General features: G+C 48.5%; 1 protein-coding gene across 2 annotated transcripts in view; it reads right to left on the bottom strand.

Moving 5' to 3' along the window:
• Window positions 1-507: 507 nt before the first annotated feature.
• The window catches only part of AGRN (agrin), a 428,413-nt gene continuing 407,622 nt past the window's right edge, over window positions 508-21,298 (bottom strand). For both annotated transcript variants that reach the window (XM_075279649.1, XM_075279650.1), the window contains one exon: window positions 508-4,076. In XM_075279649.1, the coding sequence (XP_075135750.1) occupies window positions 3,919-4,076 (158 nt within the window). In that variant the 3' untranslated portion in view covers window positions 508-3,918. The remainder of the gene's footprint in view (window positions 4,077-21,298) is intronic.

The following is a 21,298-nucleotide window of genomic DNA, read 5'->3' as shown; positions in this document are numbered from 1 at the left end:
ATGGGGGGACAGAATCCCTGAATGGTCACCCAATGCAGGTGTAACCATATCCGTAGACTTTCTTCTCTCGTCTTGAAACTCATATGATACATTAAAGGAGTTGCTGCAAAGAATGTACCAACCCTTCCAGTCCAAACAGTGGTTCCTGGAACTGCAGCTCCACTCCCAGGAGCAGGGATGCTTCTAGATGTATACTTGGTATATGGCTTTTGGCAACTGCATCACTTGATCAGTTTGGGGGTTTAGGAGTTGGACCCTGACTGATCTGATATTGATCATCTATCCCTTGGATAGGTCATCAGTGTTGAATGTCTTCAGATCCCGGACATCCCCTTTAATAATAGTGGAGTCCATGGAATTCCAGGCACATTTTAAATAGTAGATTTGCCACCTATTTTCCATGGAAAAACTTTCTTCCTAAACCCCACCTGTCAACCATTGACCAATATATTAATAAACCTCCATTATATATATAATACACACTCATCAAAGGAAACAAAAAGACAATTTTTAAGTAGTTTTCAGACTTTATTTTGTGGTGATTGGACAAAAGACAAGTAATAAAGTTAGTAATGGTTATAACATGCTGTACTGTATACTGTGCACAGTCCTCCAAGACTCTTACAGCAGATCACAGCCAATTTACTACCCTAGAATTGTGATGTTTTGACAGACATAAATTAAAAAAAAAATCAATTTGTACATTATGGATATAAATGCTAGTAAACCAGATAAAGTAAAACTAACTGAAATGTAAGTGCACACAAAGTCCGTTATGCCTGGTAAGATGTCGCATGGTCATATATATGGCTGTATAGAACGTAGGATGGGCTTGTTGGATAATATCTCCTCAAGTCCAGTGGTCAATGTAAAGCTCTTGGCTCTTCTCCTATTGTCCCATGTCCCTCATTTGACCACCGGCTGTCCTTTACTTTGGCCTCCATTCTTCTATGGCATTCAGGAGTCCATAATCCATTGCAGCCAACAGAGACCTTTTGGTGGCATATTCCCATTTTTTACAATGTTCTTCATCAATCTTTATAAAATTGCGTTGTTTTTTTTTTTTGAGATATTGGTAAAACCACAGATAGTTCTTTATTGTAATGAAGTGCAAACAGTAAAACTGTCCTGTAACCTATAGAACAAGGTCACTGCAAACCAAACAGGGAATCTACGGCATACGTAAGAATGGTTATGTTACCATCGGAGAGCTTGGTCTCTTACTCTCAGTAACTCTGGAGAGACTACCACATGACCATCCCATAGACTAAAACTATGTCTAACTAGTATTATGAAGGGGCTTATTCTGTGGTCACCGAGCAGGGGCACAATTGTGACGCGCTCCTTTTTGTTCTCTGGCACATGTTGGAAAGCTTACGACAAGCCCTTGGTAATACATAGTTTACCCTCCCACCCCTCTCTCCCTAAGGTAAGTGAACTGTCCTCATGTGGACACAAGAAACAAGCTCCATACACAATGAATTCCACTTGTATGCACGTGTGCGGTCAGCAGAAGTCGGCTTACGCTCCTTACTATAATGCCCTTTGTACCTCCAGTCGAAAAAGTTTTGTGAATACTTTTGGTCTCTGTTTCATGTACACAAATAGCACCAATGACTAAAAGGTTTCTACGCAGGTTGCAATTTGAGTCGGGATAAGACATTGTAAAGTTGTCATCTACTTGGACACCACCATCGGCTACAATCTAGAAAGAGCCATCTGGATTCATGGTTTATATTAGGAATCGGACTGTGGTTGACCATTGCAGCCTTTCCATGTGAATCTACTAGTAAAATCTATCTATAACGTACGTATGCCAAGGAAGAGGCACGTTGCTTCTGTTCTCCGAAAAAGACAGTACTGTGCATACAAGAGGAATTTACTGCATATAAATATGTAGATATTTCAGACCAGAACACAGGGTAGAATTGCAGACAAGCCAGGGAGAAGGATCAGGCGCACACATCAGACACGCACGTGATTAAGATCTCATCAACCTAACCCTCATGAGTTGCTCATCGAAAACAGGGTTACAAAGGTATCTACAGAAGAACATCCATGTTACCGGATACAATGCCGTCTTCTCATTTCATGTACATGTGACAGGCAGCCCACGTGTCTACATGGGAAGAGCTTGTGTCACCACCTTCATAGGCAACTGTCCAGACCTGATGTTCTACGTAGGAGAACCACCGATAATCCTCTTGTGAGCTAAAATTAATTTTTACATTTGTTTAACCCTTCTTATATGGGTCATGTGAGATGTACAATGTTAAAGTAACATAAAACCTAATGGTCACTTTCATTATTTGGAAGGATTTTTTACATTTATGGAATCACGGGCGACTTGGCCATGGTCAAAATGGTGACTGGCCGCGGACTCTCTACGATAATCGCTCCTTTATAGATCATTATTGCTATCATTCAAGAAGGAAACAAAGGCATTCCCATCACTAAGAAGAGCAGCAGTACAAGAGATACCTGGAGATAACTCCTTAGTCAAGTGGATGACGATGAAGCTTTATGGGACATTGGTCCAGCTGTTTTTCCTACAAATTCACATTTCGAAATATCATATCTGAAGGAAACTCCGTCTAGATAGGTTACTTTTGTACAGTTCAAATGACGTGAAATGTGCAGAGTATATTGAAGTCTACGGCCTTAAGTGTGACCGGGGAAGAAGACAGATGATATCCCTGAATAAAAATGGGATATAAAAATGTTTGGTTGTCAATTATTTTATTGCCCTAAATTAGACCTATGTACAACCCTCTCAAACACTACTAGAGGCTTCTCGAATGTAAATTGGTTAAGAGTAAGGGTTAAACAAATGTTACCAGGACAAAAAAGATGGAAAATTCATAAACAACTAAAAAAAAACTGAAAAAAGTAATAAAAAAATCTCCAAAACAAAAAAAATCTCCTCCAGCAATTTTATAAACACCCTGTCCTAGAAGGGATTACGTCTTTCCTTAGCATTATAACGCTGGATAAGCCAAGGAAATTACTCAACTACTTCACTGGACCAAATAAACCAACAACCACCTTCCAGGTCGAATGTACAAATGGAATTGGAGGACAGAAAATATTCTCCTCCATCTTCCTCCCCTATATTTCTGCTGTGATTAAAATAACTTGGACATCACAGTCAGAAGCACAGAAGAAGAAAAAACAAGGAATGTAGGACTGGAAGGTTCTATAATGGAGATTCCTAGGTGGGGTGTAAGAATTGGATGAGATGTGGGGAGTTGATGGATTGGGGGTTTAGGAATCATTCAGACCTTGCAAAACAAAAAAATCATTGTACAAGAAGGCCACATTTTACACCAGAGACCCCTCTCCTCCTCATCTTTCCTTAAGATCATGTCTCAGGCATGCAAGGCAGTCAGCAGCGGGGACATCCATCAAAACTCATGACGCGGGTATCTCTCACGACGAGAGTGTACAGCCCAAGCACCACACATGGCAAGAAGGGGTCAAAACGCATGCACTCATACACACCAAGGCGACAACACTGCAACCGTCAGGGTGGGTCAGTGGTAAGACAGATGCAACCGACCCCCTTATGAATGGAATTCAGCATTTCGATACAAAATTCTGCTTCATCTCCCCCCAATAATCCCTGATTTGACTTGAATAAGGCCCTTGTGAGGTGCGCAGTCCTCACATATTACCTGCGAAGAACAAACTCTCTGATACATAAAATTGTGCCCACCCCATGGGGATTTTGGTCTGGTTGCATTATCGGAAGTCACACACGTCCACATGTATACAGACATTGCCTTCTCCTTCCTCCCCCCACACACAAAATATAAAAAGCAATAAGTTTACAAAAATAGAAAATAATTACAGCAGTGGATGGCGGGGAGAGGAGGGAAAGGGGGCGGCCAGAAAGGAGGAAGATAAGTTGATCTCGGATTATTTGGCTGAGCAGTATAATATAGGGGGACTATTCAACGCATCCTCCACCAGGTGCAGCTCTTGTTGGTCAATAAGAACGTCCTTCATGCATCCGATGAAGCCGGTGCTGTATGCTTTGGGCAACTTGTATGAAACACTTAGTTTCTCTATTCCACCTGCGGGCAAAGTAAATACAACAAAGTTAAACTTTATCAAGAAGGATGTTCGGATCTAAAAAAAAGTCATAAAATTCCAGCCTGTTGACCTTCATCCCATCATGGAGTCCAGGTTCGGAGCCTCCATTGGAAGTTCCATTACAATGGCGTAGCATGCAGGGTTATTCTTGCCATCAAACAAGCTAACCCCAAATGGACCCAACTGTAAGTTTCCGGTGGTCCATTGGGTCTGATCTGAGCATGGCTAAAGTAAAGATGGCCCTTATGTAGGGCGATACCAAGACAAATTAGACTAAATACAGACAGACAGAATAGCACAGCATGCAGCACTATTTTGTCTGGTAAAATGATAGACACTATGGCCCGGTTCACAACTGCATTTGGGCCATTACATTTCCGTCTCCACATGAAAAATGCAGAGAGAAAAGTCCTCCAAGCAGCTCTTTTCTCTCCGCATTTTTCATGCGGAAACAGGGCGGAACCCATACAGACCCCATTATGGGGTCCGCCGATTCCCTAAGGTAACCGCTTTTTATGTGGATTAGGTTTCTATTCAGGCAATCCCCAAGCGAACTTCCCGAACAGAAATCCATGCACAGATGTGAACCGGCCCTATAACAGAAAGCAATGAACCCAGATCTTGGTCATGAGAGGGAACCAGCACTGCTGTTATATTAGATTTTTTGTTTGTGTAGCAGTCCATGAGTGCAGATATGGACAGAGCCTGTAGATGTGGACATGGCCTAACAAAAGGTTACGGATAAGATCCCCATGTATTAGGTTTGGCTTCATTCCATGCAGCCCTATTATGTCAACCAATATGATAGACCCCCATTATAGTTAATGAAGTCCATCTCGTGCCAAGATGGATTCGGCACTGCAGTAATTTTCATTCTTCTGTTCTTAAAATGAAATAGAAATAACAGAGCATGTGATGATGATTAGAGATGAGCGAACAGTGTTCTATCGAACTCATGTTCGATCGGATATTAGGCTGTTCGGCATGTTCGAATCGAATCGAACACCGCGTGGTAAAGTGCGCCATTACTCGATTCCCCTCCCACCTTCCCTGGCGCCTTTTTTGCTCCAATAACAGCGCAGGGTAGGTGGGACAGGAACTACGACACCGGTGACGTTGAAAAAAGTAGGCAAAACCCATTGGCTGCCGAAAACATGTGACCTCTAATTTAAAAGAACAGCGCCGCCCAGCTTCGCGTCATTCTGAGCTTGCAATTCACCGAGGACGGAGGTTTCCGTCCAGCTAGCTAGGGCTTAGATTCTGGGTAGGCAGGGACAGGCTAGGATAGGAAGGAGAAGACAACCAACAGCTCTTGTAAGAGCTAAATTCCAGGGAGAAGCTTGTCAGTGTAACGTGGCACTGACGGGCTCAATCGCCGCAACCCAGCTTTCCCAGGATCCTGAATGGAATACACTGTCAGTGTATTCCCGTATACCCGATATATACCCCGATACCCGTTCCAACGGTGTGCCCCCCCACCTTCACCCCAGAAATACCCTGCAAGTCCCCTAGCAATAGAATTGGGGCTATATACACCCACAATTTTTACTACTGGTATACAGTGCCATTGTCTGACTGGGAATTCAAAGAATATATTGGGAATACAAATACCCTCATTTCTTGCTACTGCCATATAGTGCCAGTTTCTGACTGGGAATTCAAAGAATATATTGGGGTTACGTGCACCCACAATTTTTACTACTGGTATACAGTGCCATTGTCTGACTGGGAATTCAAAGAATATATTGGGGTTATAAATACCCTCATTTCTTGCTACTGCCATATAGTGCCAGTTTCTGACTGGTAATTCAAAGAATATATTGGGGTTACGTGCACCCACAATTTTTACTACTGGTATACAGTGCCATTGTCTGACTGGGAATTCAAAGAGTATATTGGGAATACAAATACCCTCATTTCTTGCTACTGCCATATAGTGCCAGTTTCTGACTGGTAATTCAAAGAATATATTGGGGTTACGTGCACCCACAATTTTTACTACTGGTATACAGTGCCATTGTCTGACTGGGAATTCAAAGAATATATTGGGGTTATAAATACCCTCATTTCTTGCTACTGCCATATAGTGCCAGTTTCTGACTGGTAATTCAAAGAATATATTGGGGTTACGTGCACCCACAATTTTTACTACTGGTATACAGTGCCATTGTCTGACTGGGAATTCAAAGAGTATATTGGGAATACAAATACCCTCATTTCTTGCTACTGCCATATAGTGCCAGTTTCTGACTGGTAATTCAAAGAATATATTGGGGTTACGTGCACCCACAATTTTTACTACTGGTATACAGTGCCATTGTCTGACTGGGAATTCAAAGAATATATTGGGGTTATAAATACCCTCATTTCTTGCTACTGCCATATAGTGCCAGTTTCTGACTGGTAATTCAAAGAATATATTGGGGTTACGTGCACCCACAATTTTTACTACTGGTATACAGTGCCATTGTCTGACTGGGAATTCAAAGAATATATTGGGAATACAAATACCCTCATTTCTTGCTACTGCCATATAGTGCCAGTTTCTGACTGGGAATTCAAAGAATATATTGGGGTTACGTGCACCCACAATTTTTACTACTGGTATACAGTGCCATTGTCTGACTGGGAATTCAAAGAATATATTGGGGTTATAAATACCCTCATTTCTTGCTACTGCCATATAGTGCCAGTTTCTGACTGGTAATTCAAAGAATATATTGGGGTTACGTGCACCCACAATTTTTACTACTGGTATACAGTGCCATTGTCTGACTGGGAATTCAAAGAGTATATTGGGAATACAAATACCCTCATTTCTTGCTACTGCCATATAGTGCCAGTTTCTGACTGGGAATTCAAAGAATATATTGGGGTTACGTGCACCCACAATTTTTACTACTGGTATACAGTGCCATTGTCTGACTGGGAATTCAAAGAATATATTGGGGTTATAAATACCCTCATTTCTTGCTACTGCCATATAGTGCCAGTTTCTGACTGGTAATTCAAAGAATATATTGGGGTTACGTGCACCCACAATTTTTACTACTGGTATACAGTGCCATTGTCTGACTGGGAATTCAAAGAGTATATTGGGAATACAAATACCCTCATTTCTTGCTACTGCCATATAGTGCCAGTTTCTGACTGGTAATTCAAAGAATATATTGGGGTTACGTGCACCCACAATTTTTACTACTGGTATACAGTGCCATTGTCTGACTGGGAATTCAAAGAATATATTGGGGTTATAAATACCCTCATTTCTTGCTACTGCCATATAGTGCCAGTTTCTGACTGGTAATTCAAAGAATATATTGGGGTTACGTGCACCCACAATTTTTACTACTGGTATACAGTGCCATTGTCTGACTGGGAATTCAAAGAGTATATTGGGAATACAAATACCCTCATTTCTTGCTACTGCCATATAGTGCCAGTGTCTGACTGGGAATTCAAAGAATATATTGGGGTTACGTGCACCCACAATTTTTACTACTGGTATACAGTGCCATTGTCTGACTGGGAATTCAAAGAGTATATTGGGAATACAAATACCCTCATTTCTTGCTACTGCCATATAGTGCCAGTGTCTGACTGGGAATTCAAAGAATATATTGGGGTTACGTGCACCCACAATTTTTACTACTGGTATACAGTGCCAATTTCTAACTAGGAATTCAAAATGCGCAAGGCTCCCGGAAAGGGACGTGGACGAGGCCGTGGGCGAGGTCGGGGGAATGGTTCTGGGGAGCAAGGTAGCAGTGAAGCCACAGGGCGTCCCGTGCCTACTCCTGTGGGGCAGCAAGCATTGCGCCACTCCACAGTGCCAGGGTTGCTTGCCACATTAACTAAACTGCAGGGTACAAACCTTAGTAGGCCCGAGAACCAGGAACAGGTCTTGCAATGGCTGTCAGAGAACGCTTACAGCACATTGTCCAGCAGCCAGTCAGACTCTGCCTCCTCTCCTCCTATTACCCAACAGTCTTGTCTTCCTTCCTCCCAAAATTCCGAAGCTTTACAGAACAATAACCCAAACTGTCCCTGCTCCCCAGAGCTGTTCTCCGCTCCTTTCATTGTCCCTCAACCTGCCTCTCCACGTCACGATTCCACGAACCTAACAGAGGAGCATCTGTGTCCAGATGCTCAAACACTAGAGTCTCCTCCATCTCCGTTCGATTTGGTGGTGGATGACCAGCAACCCACCCTCATCGACGATGATGTGACGCAGTTGCCGTCAGGGCATCCAGTTGACTGGCGCATTGTGCGGGAGGAGGAGATGAGACAGGAGTTGGAAGAGGAAGTGGTGGATGATGAGGACACTGACCCGACCTGGACAGGGGGGATGTCAAGCGGGGAAAGTAGTGTGGATGTTGAGGCAGGTGCAGCACCAAAAAGGGTAGCTAGAGGCAGAGGCAGAGGTCAGCAGCTTAGGCGAAGCCAGGCCACACCCGGAATCTCCCAAGATGTTCCAGTTCGTACCCAGCCCCGAAAAACTCCCACCTCGAGGGCACGTTTCTCGAAGGTGTGGAGTTTTTTCAAGGAATGCGCCGAGGACAGATATAGTGTTGTCTGCACAATTTGCCTCTCGAAATTGATTAGGGGCTCTGAGAAGAGCAACCTGTCCACCACTTCAATGCGCCGTCATTTGGAATCCAAGCACTGGAATCAGTGGCAGGCAGCAACGGCAGGACAAAGGCCGCCTGCCGTTCACGCCACTGCCACTGCCTCTGCCTCTGCCTCTGCCACTGCCACTGCTGACTGTGCTGGCGATGCACTCCAGAGGACGAGCCAGGACACCACTTCATCTGCCTCCGCCACTTTGTTGACTTCTACCTCATCCTCCCCTGGTCCTGTCTTATCTCCTTCTCCTGCACCATCAAAGGCACCATCAGGCGTTTCTTTACAACAACCCACCATCTCTCAGACATTGGAGCGGCGGCAGAAATACACTGCTAACCACCCACACGCGCAAGCCTTGAACGCCAACATCGCTAAACTGCTGGCCCAGGAGATGTTGGCGTTCCGGCTTGTTGAAACTCCCGCCTTCCTGGACCTGATGGCAACTGCGGCACCTCGCTATGCCGTCCCTAGCCGTCACTACTTCTCCCGGTGTGCCGTCCCCGCCTTGCACCAGCACGTGTCACTCAACATCAGGCGGGCCCTTAGTTCCGCGCTTTGCACAAAGGTCCACTTGACCACCGACGCGTGGACAAGTGCATGCGGACAGGGACGCTACATTTCACTGACGGCACACTGGGTAAATGTAGTTGAGGCTGGGACTGCTTCCCAAACTGGCCCGGTGTACCTCGTCTCCCCGCCTAACATTCCTGGCAGGGACACGAGAAGAACACCCCCCTCCTCCTCCTCCTCTACCGCCTCCTCCTCCGCCTCCTCCTCCGCCACCGCCTCCTCCTCCGCTGTTAGATTGACCCCAGCTACGAGTTGGAAACGTTGCAGCACTGGCGTTGGTAGACGTCAGCAGGCTGTGCTGAAGCTGATCAGCTTGGGGGACAGACAGCACACTGCCTCCGAGGTGAGGGATGCCCTCCTCGATGAGACGGCAATATGGTTTGAGCCGCTGCACCTGGGCCCAGGCATGGTCGTTTGTGATAACGGCCGGAACCTGGTAGCAGCTCTGGAGCTTGCCGGACTCCAACATGTTCCATGCCTGGCCCACGTCTTCAACCTAGTGGTGCAACGTTTCCTAAAGAGCTACCCCAATGTTCCAGAGCTACTGGTGAAAGTGCGGCGCATGTGCGCCCACTTTCGCAAGTCGACAGTAGCCGCTGCTAGCTTAAAATCTCTCCAGCAACGCCTGCATGTGCCACAACACCGGCTTTTGTGCGACGTCCCCACACGCTGGAACTCAACGTTTCAGATGTTGAATAGAGTGGTTGAGCAGCAGAGACCTTTGATGGAATACCAGCTACAAAACCCTAGGGTGCCACAAAGTCAGCTGCCTCAGTTTCACATCCATTAGTGGCCATGGATGAGAGACCTTTGTGACATCCTACGGGTCTTTGAGGAGTCCACAAGGAGGGTGAGCTCTGAGGATGCGATGGTGAGCCTTACAATCCCGCTCTTGTGTGTTCTGAGAGAATCCCTGATTGACATCAGGGATAACTCAGATCACACAGAGGAGTTAGGGATAGCATCCGATCCGTCACAGCTGGAGAGTAGGTCCACACATCTGTCCGCTTCACTGCGTTTAATGGAGGAGGAGGAGGAGGAGGAGGAGGAGGAAGAAGAGTTGTCCGATGATGTGATGGTGATACAGGAGGCTTCCGGGCAACTTCGAATCGTCCCATTGTTGCAGCGCGGATGGGTAGACATGGAGGATGAGGAGGAAATGGAGATTGAACTTTCCGGTGGGGCCAGAGGAGTCATGCCAACTAACACTGTGGCAGACATGGCTGAGTTCATGTTGGGGTGCTTTACAACCGACAAGCGTATTGTCAAAATCATGGAGGACAACCAGTACTGGATCTTTGCTATCCTTGACCCCCGGTATAAAAACAACATCTCGTCTTTTATTCCGGTAGAGGGGAGGGCCAATCGCATCAATGCTTGCCACAGGCAATTGGTGCAGAATATGATGGAGATGTTTCCAGCATGTGACAGTGGCGGCAGGGAGGGCAGTTCCTCCAGTAGGCAACCAAGTTCTCACCGGTCCACACAAACGAGGGGCACACTGTCTAAGGTCTGGGACACCTTGATGGCACCCCCTCGCCAAAGTGCCGCCACGGAGGGTCCTAGTGTCACCAGGCGTGAGAAGTATAGGCGCATGTTGCGGGAATACCTTTCCAACCACAGCCCTGTCCTCTCCGACCCCTCTGCGCCCTACACGTATTGGGTGTCGAAGTTGGACCTGTGGCTTGAACTTGCCCTATATGCCTTGGAGGTGCTGTCCTGTCCTGCCGCCAGCGTCCTATCTGAGAGGGTGTTCAGTGCAGCCGGTGGCATCATCACTGACAAGCGCACCCGTCTGTCAGCTGAGAGTGCCGACCGGCTCACTTTGATAAAAATGAACCACCACTGGATAGAGCCTTCATTTTTGTGCCCACCTGTGTAAAGCACCCCAACATGAAACTCCATGTCTGTACTCAACCTCTCCAATTCCTCCGCATCCTCATACTCATCCACCATAAGCGTTGCACAATTCTGCTAATACTAGGCTCCCTCCAACATGATTTCCCCCAACTCTGCTGGTTAGAGGCTCCCTCCACCCTGATTTCCACCAACTCTGCTGGTTAGAGGCTCCCTCCACCCTGCTTTCCCACAACTCTGCTGGTTAGAGGCTCCTTCCACCATGAATTTGCCCAAACTGGGCTGTTTAGAGGCTCCCTCCACCATGAATTGGTCCAAACTGGGCTGGTTAGAGGCTCCCTCCACCATTAATTGGTCCAAACTGGGCTGGTTAGAGGCTCCCTCCACCATGAATTTGCCCAAACTGGGCTGTTTAGAGGCTCCCTCCACCATGAATTTGCCCAAACTGGGCTGTTTAGAGGCTCCCTCCACCATGAATTGGTCCAAACTGGGTTTTTTAGAGGCTCCCTCCACCATGAATTGGTCCAAACTGGGGTGGTTAGAGGCTCCCTCCACCATTAATTGGTCCAAACTGGGCTGGTTAGAGGCTCCCTCCACCATGAATTGGTCCAAACTGGGCTGGTTAGAGGCTCCCTCCACCATGAATTGGTCCAAACTGGGGTGGTTAGAGGCTCCCTCCACCATTAATTGGTCCAAACTGGGCTGGTTAGAGGCTCCCTCCACCATTAATTGGTCCAAACTGGGCTGGTTAGAGGCTCCCTCCACCATGAATTTGCCCAAACTGGGCTGTTTAGAGGCTCCCTCCACCATTAATTGGTCCAAACTGGGCTGGTTAGAGGCTCCCTCCACAATTAATTGGTCCAAACTGGGCTAATTAGAGGCTCCCTCCACCATGAATTGGTCCAAACTGGGTTTTTTAGAGGCTCCCTCCACCATGAATTTGCCCAAACTGGGCTGTTTAGAGGCTCCCTCCACCATGAATTGGTCCAAACTGGGCTGGTTAGAGGCTCCCTCCACCATGAATTTCCCAAAACTTGGCTGTTTAGAGGCTCCCTCCACCATTAATTGGTCCAAACTGGGCTGGTTAGAGGCTCCCTCCACCATGAATTGGTCCAAACTGGGGTTTTTAGAGGCTCCCTCCACCATGAATTGGTCCAAACTTGGCTGTTTAGAGGCTCCCTCCACCATGAATTGGTCCAAACTGGGGTGGTTAGAGGCTCCCTCCACCATTAATTGGTCCAAACTGGGCTGGTTAGAGGCTCCCTCCACCATTAATTGGTCCAAACTGGGCTGGTTAGAGGCTCCCTCCACCATGAATTTGCCCAAACTGGGCTGTTTAGAGGCTCCCTCCACCATGAATTTGCCCAAACTGGGCTGGTTAGAGGCTCCCTCCACCATGAATTGGTCCAAACGGGTTTTTAGAGGCTCCCTTCACCATGAATTGGTCCAAACTTGGCTGTTTAGAGGCTCCCTCCACCATGAATTGGTCCAAACTGGGGTGGTTAGAGGCTCCCTCCACCATTAATTGGTCCAAACTGGGCTGGTTAGAGGCTCCCTCCACCATTAATTGGTCCAAACTGGGCTGGTTAGAGGCTCCCTCCACCATGAATTTGCCCAAACTGGGCTGTTTAGAGGCTCCCTCCACCATTAATTGGTCCAAACTGGGCTGGTTAGAGGCTCCCTCCACAATTAATTGGTCCAAACTGGGCTAATTAGAGGCTCCCTCCACCATGAATTGGTCCAAACTGGGTTTTTTAGAGGCTCCCTCCACCATGAATTTGCCCAAACTGGGCTGTTTAGAGGCTCCCTCCACCATGAATTGGTCCAAACTGGGCTGGTTAGAGGCTCCCTCCACCATGAATTTCCCAAAACTTGGCTGTTTAGAGGCTCCCTCCACCATTAATTGGTCCAAACTGGGCTGGTTAGAGGCTCCCTCCACCATGAATTGGTCCAAACTGGGGTTTTTAGAGGCTCCCTCCACCATGAATTGGTCCAAACTTGGCTGTTTAGAGGCTCCCTCCACCATGAATTGGTCCAAACTGGGGTGGTTAGAGGCTCCCTCCACCATTAATTGGTCCAAACTGGGCTGGTTAGAGGCTCCCTCCACCATTAATTGGTCCAAACTGGGCTGGTTAGAGGCTCCCTCCACCATGAATTTGCCCAAACTGGGCTGTTTAGAGGCTCCCTCCACCATGAATTTGCCCAAACTGGGCTGGTTAGAGGCTCCCTCCACCATGAATTGGTCCAAACGGGTTTTTAGAGGCTCCCTTCACCATGAATTGGTCCAAACTTGGCTGTTTAGAGGCTCCCTCCACCATGAATTGGTCCAAACTGGGGTGGTTAGAGGCTCCCTCCACCATTAATTGGTCCAAACTGGGCTGGTTAGAGGCTCCCTCCACCATTAATTGGTCCAAACTGGGCTGGTTAGAGGCTCCCTCCACCATGAATTGGTCCAAACTGGGGTTTTTAGAGGCTCCCTCCACCATGAATTGGTCCAAACTTGGCTGTTTAGAGGCTCCCTCCACCATTAATTGGTCCAAACTGGGCTGGTTAGAGGCTCCCTCCACCATGAATTGGTCCAAACTGGGTTTTTTAGAGGCTCCCTCCACCATGAATTTGCCCAAACTGGGCTGTTTAGAGGCTCCCTCCACCATGAATTGGTCCAAACTGGGTTTTTTAGAGGCTCCCTCCACCATGAATTGGTCCAAACTGGGCTGGTTAGAGGCTCCCTCCACCATGAATTGGTCCAAACTGGGGTGGTTAGAGGCTCCCTCCACCATTAATTGGTCCAAACTGGGCTGGTTAGAGGCTCCCTCCACCATTAATTGGTCCAAACTGGGCTGGTTAGAGGCTCCCTCCACCATGAATTTGCCCAAACTGGGCTGTTTAGAGGCTCCCTCCACCATTAATTGGTCCAAACTGGGCTGGTTAGAGGCTCCCTCCACAATTAATTGGTCCAAACTGGGCTAATTAGAGGCTCCCTCCACCATGAATTGGTCCAAACTGGGTTTTTTAGAGGCTCCCTCCACCATGAATTTGCCCAAACTGGGCTGTTTAGAGGCTCCCTCCACCATGAATTGGTCCAAACTGGGCTGGTTAGAGGCTCCCTCCACCATGAATTTCCCAAAACTTGGCTGTTTAGAGGCTCCCTCCACCATTAATTGGTCCAAACTGGGCTGGTTAGAGGCTCCCTCCACCATGAATTGGTCCAAACTGGGCTGGTTAGAGGCTCCCTCCACCATTAATTGGTCCAAACTGGGCTGGTTAGAGGCTCCCTCCACCATGAATTTGCCCAAACTGGGCTGGTTAGAGGCTCCCTCCACCATGAATTGGTCCAAACTGGGTTTTTTAGAGGCTCCCTCCACCATGAATTTGCCCAAACTGGGCTGGTTAGAGGCTCCCTCCACCATGAATTGGTCCAAACTGGGCTGGTTAGAGGCTCCCTCCACCATGAATTTGCCCAAACTGGGCTGTTTAGAGGCTCCCTCCACCATTAATTGGTCCAAACTGGGCTGGTTAGAGGCTCCCTCCACCATGAATTTGCCCAAACTGGGCTGTTTAGAGGCTCCCTCCACCATGAATTGGTCCAAACTGGGTTTTTTAGAGGCTCCCTCCACCATGAATTGGTCCAAACTGGGCTGGTTAGAGGCTCCCTCCACCATGAATTTCCCAAAACTTGGCTGTTTAGAGGCTCCCTCCACCATTAATTGGTCCAAACTGGGCTGGTTAGAGGCTCCCTCCACCATGAATTGGTCCAAACTGGGGTTTTTAGAGGCTCCCTCCACCATGAATTGGTCCAAACTTGGCTGTTTAGAGGCTCCCTCCACCATGAATTGGTCCAAACTGGGGTGGTTAGAGGCTCCCTCCACCATTAATTGGTCCAAACTGGGCTGGTTAGAGGCTCCCTCCACCATTAATTGGTCCAAACTGGGCTGGTTAGAGGCTCCCTCCACCATGAATTTGCCCAAACTGGGCTGTTTAGAGGCTCCCTCCACCATGAATTTGCCCAAACTGGGCTGGTTAGAGGCTCCCTCCACCATGAATTGGTCCAAACGGGTTTTTAGAGGCTCCCTTCACCATGAATTGGTCCAAACTTGGCTGTTTAGAGGCTCCCTCCACCATGAATTGGTCCAAACTGGGGTGGTTAGAGGCTCCCTCCACCATTAATTGGTCCAAACTGGGCTGGTTAGAGGCTCCCTCCACCATTAATTGGTCCAAACTGGGCTGGTTAGAGGCTCCCTCCACCATGAATTGGTCCAAACTGGGGTTTTTAGAGGCTCCCTCCACCATGAATTGGTCCAAACTTGGCTGTTTAGAGGCTCCCTCCACCATTAATTGGTCCAAACTGGGCTGGTTAGAGGCTCCCTCCACCATGAATTGGTCCAAACTGGGTTTTTTAGAGGCTCCCTCCACCATGAATTTGCCCAAACTGGGCTGGTTAGAGGCTCCCTCCACCATGAATTGGTCCAAACTGGGCTGGTTAGAGGCTCCCTCCACCATGAATTTGCCCAAACTGGGCTGTTTAGAGGCTCCCTCCACCATTAATTGGTCCAAACTGGGCTGGTTAGAGGCTCCCTCCACCATGAATTTGCCCAAACTGGGCTGTTTAGAGGCTCCCTCCACCATGAATTGGTCCAAACTGGGTTTTTTAGAGGCTCCCTCCACCATGAATTGGTCCAAACTGGGCTGGTTAGAGGCTCCCTCCACCATGAATTTCCCAAAACTTGGCTGTTTAGAGGCTCCCTCCACCATTAATTGGTCCAAACTGGGCTGGTTAGAGGCTCCCTCCACCATGAATTGGTCCAAACTGGGGTTTTTAGAGGCTCCCTCCACCATGAATTGGTCCAAACTTGGCTGTTTAGAGGCTCCCTCCACCATGAATTGGTCCAAACTGGGGTGGTTAGAGGCTCCCTCCACCATTAATTGGTCCAAACTGGGCTGGTTAGAGGCTCCCTCCACCATTAATTGGTCCAAACTGGGCTGGTTAGAGGCTCCCTCCACCATGAATTTGCCCAAACTGGGCTGTTTAGAGGCTCCCTCCACCATGAATTTGCCCAAACTGGGCTGGTTAGAGGCTCCCTCCACCATGAATTGGTCCAAACGGGTTTTTAGAGGCTCCCTTCACCATGAATTGGTCCAAACTTGGCTGTTTAGAGGCTCCCTCCACCATGAATTGGTCCAAACTGGGGTGGTTAGAGGCTCCCTCCACCATTAATTGGTCCAAACTGGGCTGGTTAGAGGCTCCCTCCACCATTAATTGGTCCAAACTGGGCTGGTTAGAGGCTCCCTCCACCATGAATTGGTCCAAACTGGGGTTTTTAGAGGCTCCCTCCACCATGAATTGGTCCAAACTTGGCTGTTTAGAGGCTCCCTCCACCATTAATTGGTCCAAACTGGGCTGGTTAGAGGCTCCCTCCACCATGAATTGGTCCAAACTGGGTTTTTTAGAGGCTCCCTCCACCATGAATTTGCCCAAACTGGGCTGTTTAGAGGCTCCCTCCACCATGAATTGGTCCAAACTGGGTTTTTTAGAGGCTCCCTCCACCATGAATTGGTCCAAACTGGGCTGGTTAGAGGCTCCCTCCACCATGAAGTGGTCCAAACTGGGGTGGTTAGAGGCTCCCTCCACCATTAATTGGTCCAAACTGGGCTGGTTAGAGGCTCCCTCCACCATTAATTGGTCCAAACTGGGCTGGTTAGAGGCTCCCTCCACCATGAATTTGCCCAAACTGGGCTGTTTAGAGGCTCCCTCCACCATTAATTGGTCCAAACTGGGCTGGTTAGAGGCTCCCTCCACAATTAATTGGTCCAAACTGGGCTAATTAGAGGCTCCCTCCACCATGAATTGGTCCAAACTGGGTTTTTTAGAGGCTCCCTCCACCATGAATTTGCCCAAACTGGGCTGTTTAGAGGCTCCCTCCACCATGAATTGGTCCAAACTGGGCTGGTTAGAGGCTCCCTCCACCATGAATTGGTCCAAACTGGGTTTTTTAGAGGCTCCCTCCACCATGAATTGGTCCAAACTGGGCTGGTTAGAGGCTCCCTCCACCATGAATTTCCCAAAACTTGGCTGTTTAGAGGCTCCCTCCACCATTAATTGGTCCAAACTGGGCTGGTTAGAGGCTCCCTCCACCATGAATTGGTCCAAACTGGGGTTTTTAGAGGCTCCCTCCACCATGAATTGGTCCAAACTTGGCTGTTTAGAGGCTCCCTCCACCATGAATTGGTCCAAACTGGGGTGGTTAGAGGCTCCCTCCACCATTAATTGGTCCAAACTGGGCTGGTTAGAGGCTCCCTCCACCATTAATTGGTCCAAACTGGGCTGGTTAGAGGCTCCCTCCACCATGAATTGGTCCAAACTGGGGTTTTTAGAGGCTCCCTCCACCATGAATTGGTCCAAACTTGGCTGTTTAGAGGCTCCCTCCACCATTAATTGGTCCAAACTGGGCTGGTTAGAGGCTCCCTCCACCATGAATTGGTCCAAACTGGGTTTTTTAGAGGCTCCCTCCACCATGAATTTGCCCAAACTGGGCTGTTTAGAGGCTCCCTCCACCATGAATTGGTCCAAACTGGGTTTTTTAGAGGCTCCCTCCACCATGAATTGGTCCAAACTGGGCTGGTTAGAGGCTCCCTCCACCATGAATTGGTCCAAACTGGGGTGGTTAGAGGCTCCCTCCACCATTAATTGGTCCAAACTGGGCTGGTTAGAGGCTCCCTCCACCATTAATTGGTCCAAACTGGGCTGGTTAGAGGCTCCCTCCACCATGAATTTGCCCAAACTGGGCTGTTTAGAGGCTCCCTCCACCATTAATTGGTCCAAACTGGGCTGGTTAGAGGCTCCCTCCACAATTAATTGGTCCAAACTGGGCTAATTAGAGGCTCCCTCCACCATGAATTGGTCCAAACTGGGTTTTTTAGAGGCTCCCTCCACCATGAATTTGCCCAAACTGGGCTGTTTAGAGGCTCCCTCCACCATGAATTGGTCCAAACTGGGCTGGTTAGAGGCTCCCTCCACCATGAATTTCCCAAAACTTGGCTGTTTAGAGGCTCCCTCCACCATTAATTGGTCCAAACTGGGCTGGTTAGAGGCTCCCTCCACCATGAATTGGTCCAAACTGGGTTTTTTAGAGGCTCCCTCCACCATGAATTTGCCCAAACTGGGCTGTTTAGAGGCTCCCTCCACCATGAATTGGTCCAAACTGGGTTTTTTAGAGGCTCCCTCCACCATGAATTGGTCCAAACTGGGCTGGTTAGAGGCTCCCTCCACCATGAAGTGGTCCAAACTGGGGTGGTTAGAGGCTCCCTCCACCATTAATTGGTCCAAACTGGGCTGGTTAGAGGCTCCCTCCACCATTAATTGGTCCAAACTGGGCTGGTTAGAGGCTCCCTCCACCATGAATTTGCCCAAACTGGGCTGTTTAGAGGCTCCCTCCACCATTAATTGGTCCAAACTGGGCTGGTTAGAGGCTCCCTCCACAATTAATTGGTCCAAACTGGGCTAATTAGAGGCTCCCTCCACCATGAATTGGTCCAAACTGGGTTTTTTAGAGGCTCCCTCCACCATGAATTTGCCCAAACTGGGCTGTTTAGAGGCTCCCTCCACCATGAATTGGTCCAAACTGGGCTGGTTAGAGGCTCCCTCCACCATGAATTGGTCCAAACTGGGTTTTTTAGAGGCTCCCTCCACCATGAATTGGTCCAAACTGGGCTGGTTAGAGGCTCCCTCCACCATGAATTTCCCAAAACTTGGCTGTTTAGAGGCTCCCTCCACCATTAATTGGTCCAAACTGGGCTGGTTAGAGGCTCCCTCCACCATGAATTGGTCCAAACTGGGGTTTTTAGAGGCTCCCTCCACCATGAATTGGTCCAAACTTGGCTGTTTAGAGGCTCCCTCCACCATGAATTGGTCCAAACTGGGGTGGTTAGAGGCTCCCTCCACCATTAATTGGTCCAAACTGGGCTGGTTAGAGGCTCCCTCCACCATTAATTGGTCCAAACTGGGCTGGTTAGAGGCTCCCTCCACCATGAATTTGCCCAAACTGGGCTGTTTAGAGGCTCCCTCCACCATGAATTTGCCCAAACTGGGCTGGTTAGAGGCTCCCTCCACCATGAATTGGTCCAAACGGGTTTTTAGAGGCTCCCTTCACCATGAATTGGTCCAAACTTGGCTGTTTAGAGGCTCCCTCCACCATGAATTGGTCCAAACTGGGGTGGTTAGAGGCTCCCTCCACCATTAATTGGTCCAAACTGGGCTGGTTAGAGGCTCCCTCCACCATTAATTGGTCCAAACTGGGCTGGTTAGAGGCTCCCTCCACCATGAATTGGTCCAAACTGGGGTTTTTAGAGGCTCCCTCCACCATGAATTGGTCCAAACTTGGCTGTTTAGAGGCTCCCTCCACCATTAATTGGTCCAAACTGGGCTGGTTAGAGGCTCCCTCCACCATGAATTGGTCCAAACTGGGTTTTTTAGAGGCTCCCTCCACCATGAATTTGCCCAAACTGGGCTGTTTAGAGGCTCCCTCCACCATGAATTGGTCCAAACTGGGTTTTTTAGAGGCTCCCTCCACCATGAATTGGTCCAAACTGGGCTGGTTAGAGGCTCCCTCCACCATGAATTGGTCCAAACTGGGGTGGTTAGAGGCTCCCTCCACCATTAATTGGTCCAAACTGGGCTGGTTAGAGGCTCCCTCCACCATTAATTGGTCCAAACTGGGCTGGTTAGAGGCTCCCTCCACCATGAATTTGCCCAAACTGGGCTGTTTAGAGGCTCCCTCCACCATTAATTGGTCCAAACTGGGCTGGTTAGAGGCTCCCTCCACAATTAATTGGTCCAAACTGGGCTAATTAGAGGCTCCCTCCACCATGAATTGGTCCAAACTGGGTTTTTTAGAGGCTCCCTCCACCATGAATTTGCCCAAACTGGGCTGTTTAGAGGCTCCCTCCACCATGAATTGGTCCAAACTGGGCTGGTTAGAGGCTCCCTCCACCATGAATTTCCCAAAACTTGGCTGTTTAGAGGCTCCCTCCACCATTAATTGGTCCAAACTGGGCTGGTTAGAGGCTCCCTCCACCATGAATTGGTCCAAACTGGGCTGGTTAGAGGCTCCCTCCACCATTAATTGGTCCAAACTGGGCTGGTTAGAGGCTCCCTCCACCATGAATTTGCCCAAACTGGGCTGGTTAGAGGCTCCCTCCACCATGAATTGGTCCAAACTGGGTTTTTTAGAGGCTCCCTCCACCATGAATTTGCCCAAACTGGGCTGGTTAGAGGCTCCCTCCACCATGAATTGGTCCAAACTGGGCTGGTTAGAGGCTCCCTCCACCATGAATTTGCCCAAACTGGGCTGTTTAGAGGCTCCCTCCACCATTAATTGGTCCAAACTGGGCTGGTTAGAGGCTCCCTCCACCATGAATTTGCCCAAACTGGGCTGTTTAGAGGCTCCCTCCACCATGAATTGGTCCAAACTGGGTTTTTTAGAGGCTCCCTCCACCATGAATTGGTCCAAACTGGGCTGGTTAGAGGCTCCCTCCACCATGAATTTCCCAAAACTTGGCTGTTTAGAGGCTCCCTCCACCATGAATTGGTCCAAACTGGGCTGGTTAGAGGCTCCCTCCACCATGAATTTCCCAAAACTTGGCTGTTTAGAGGCTCCCTCCACCATGAATTGGTCCAAACTGGGCTGGTTAGAGGCTCCCTCCACCATTAATTGGTCCAAACTGGGCTGGTTAGAGGCTCCCTCCACCATGAATTGGTCCAAACTGGGTTTTTTAGAGGCTCCCTCCACCATGAATTTGCCCAAACTGGGCTGTTTAGAGGCTCCCTCCACCATGAATTGGTTCAAACTGGGCTGGTTAGAGGCTCCCTCCACCATTAATTGGTCCAAACTGGGCTGGTTAGAGGCTCCCTCCACCATTAATTGGTCCAAACTGGGCTGGTTAGAGGCTCCCTCCACCATGAATTTGCCCAAACTGGGCTGGTTAGAGGCTCCCTCCACCATGAATTGGTCCAAACTGGGTTTTTTAGAGGCTCCCTCCACCATGAATTTGCCCAAACTGGGCTGGTTAGAGGCTCCCTCCACCATGAATTGGTCCAAACTGGGGTTTTTAGAGGCTCCCTCCACCATGAATTTGCCCAAACTGGGGTGTTTAG

Source organism: Leptodactylus fuscus, chromosome 6, assembly GCF_031893055.1.
Source record: "Leptodactylus fuscus isolate aLepFus1 chromosome 6, aLepFus1.hap2, whole genome shotgun sequence".
In the NCBI taxonomy this organism is placed as follows: Eukaryota; Metazoa; Chordata; class Amphibia; order Anura; family Leptodactylidae; genus Leptodactylus; species Leptodactylus fuscus.
Note: the sequence above shows the minus strand (reverse complement) of the source record. Positions and strands in the feature narration are given on the sequence as shown.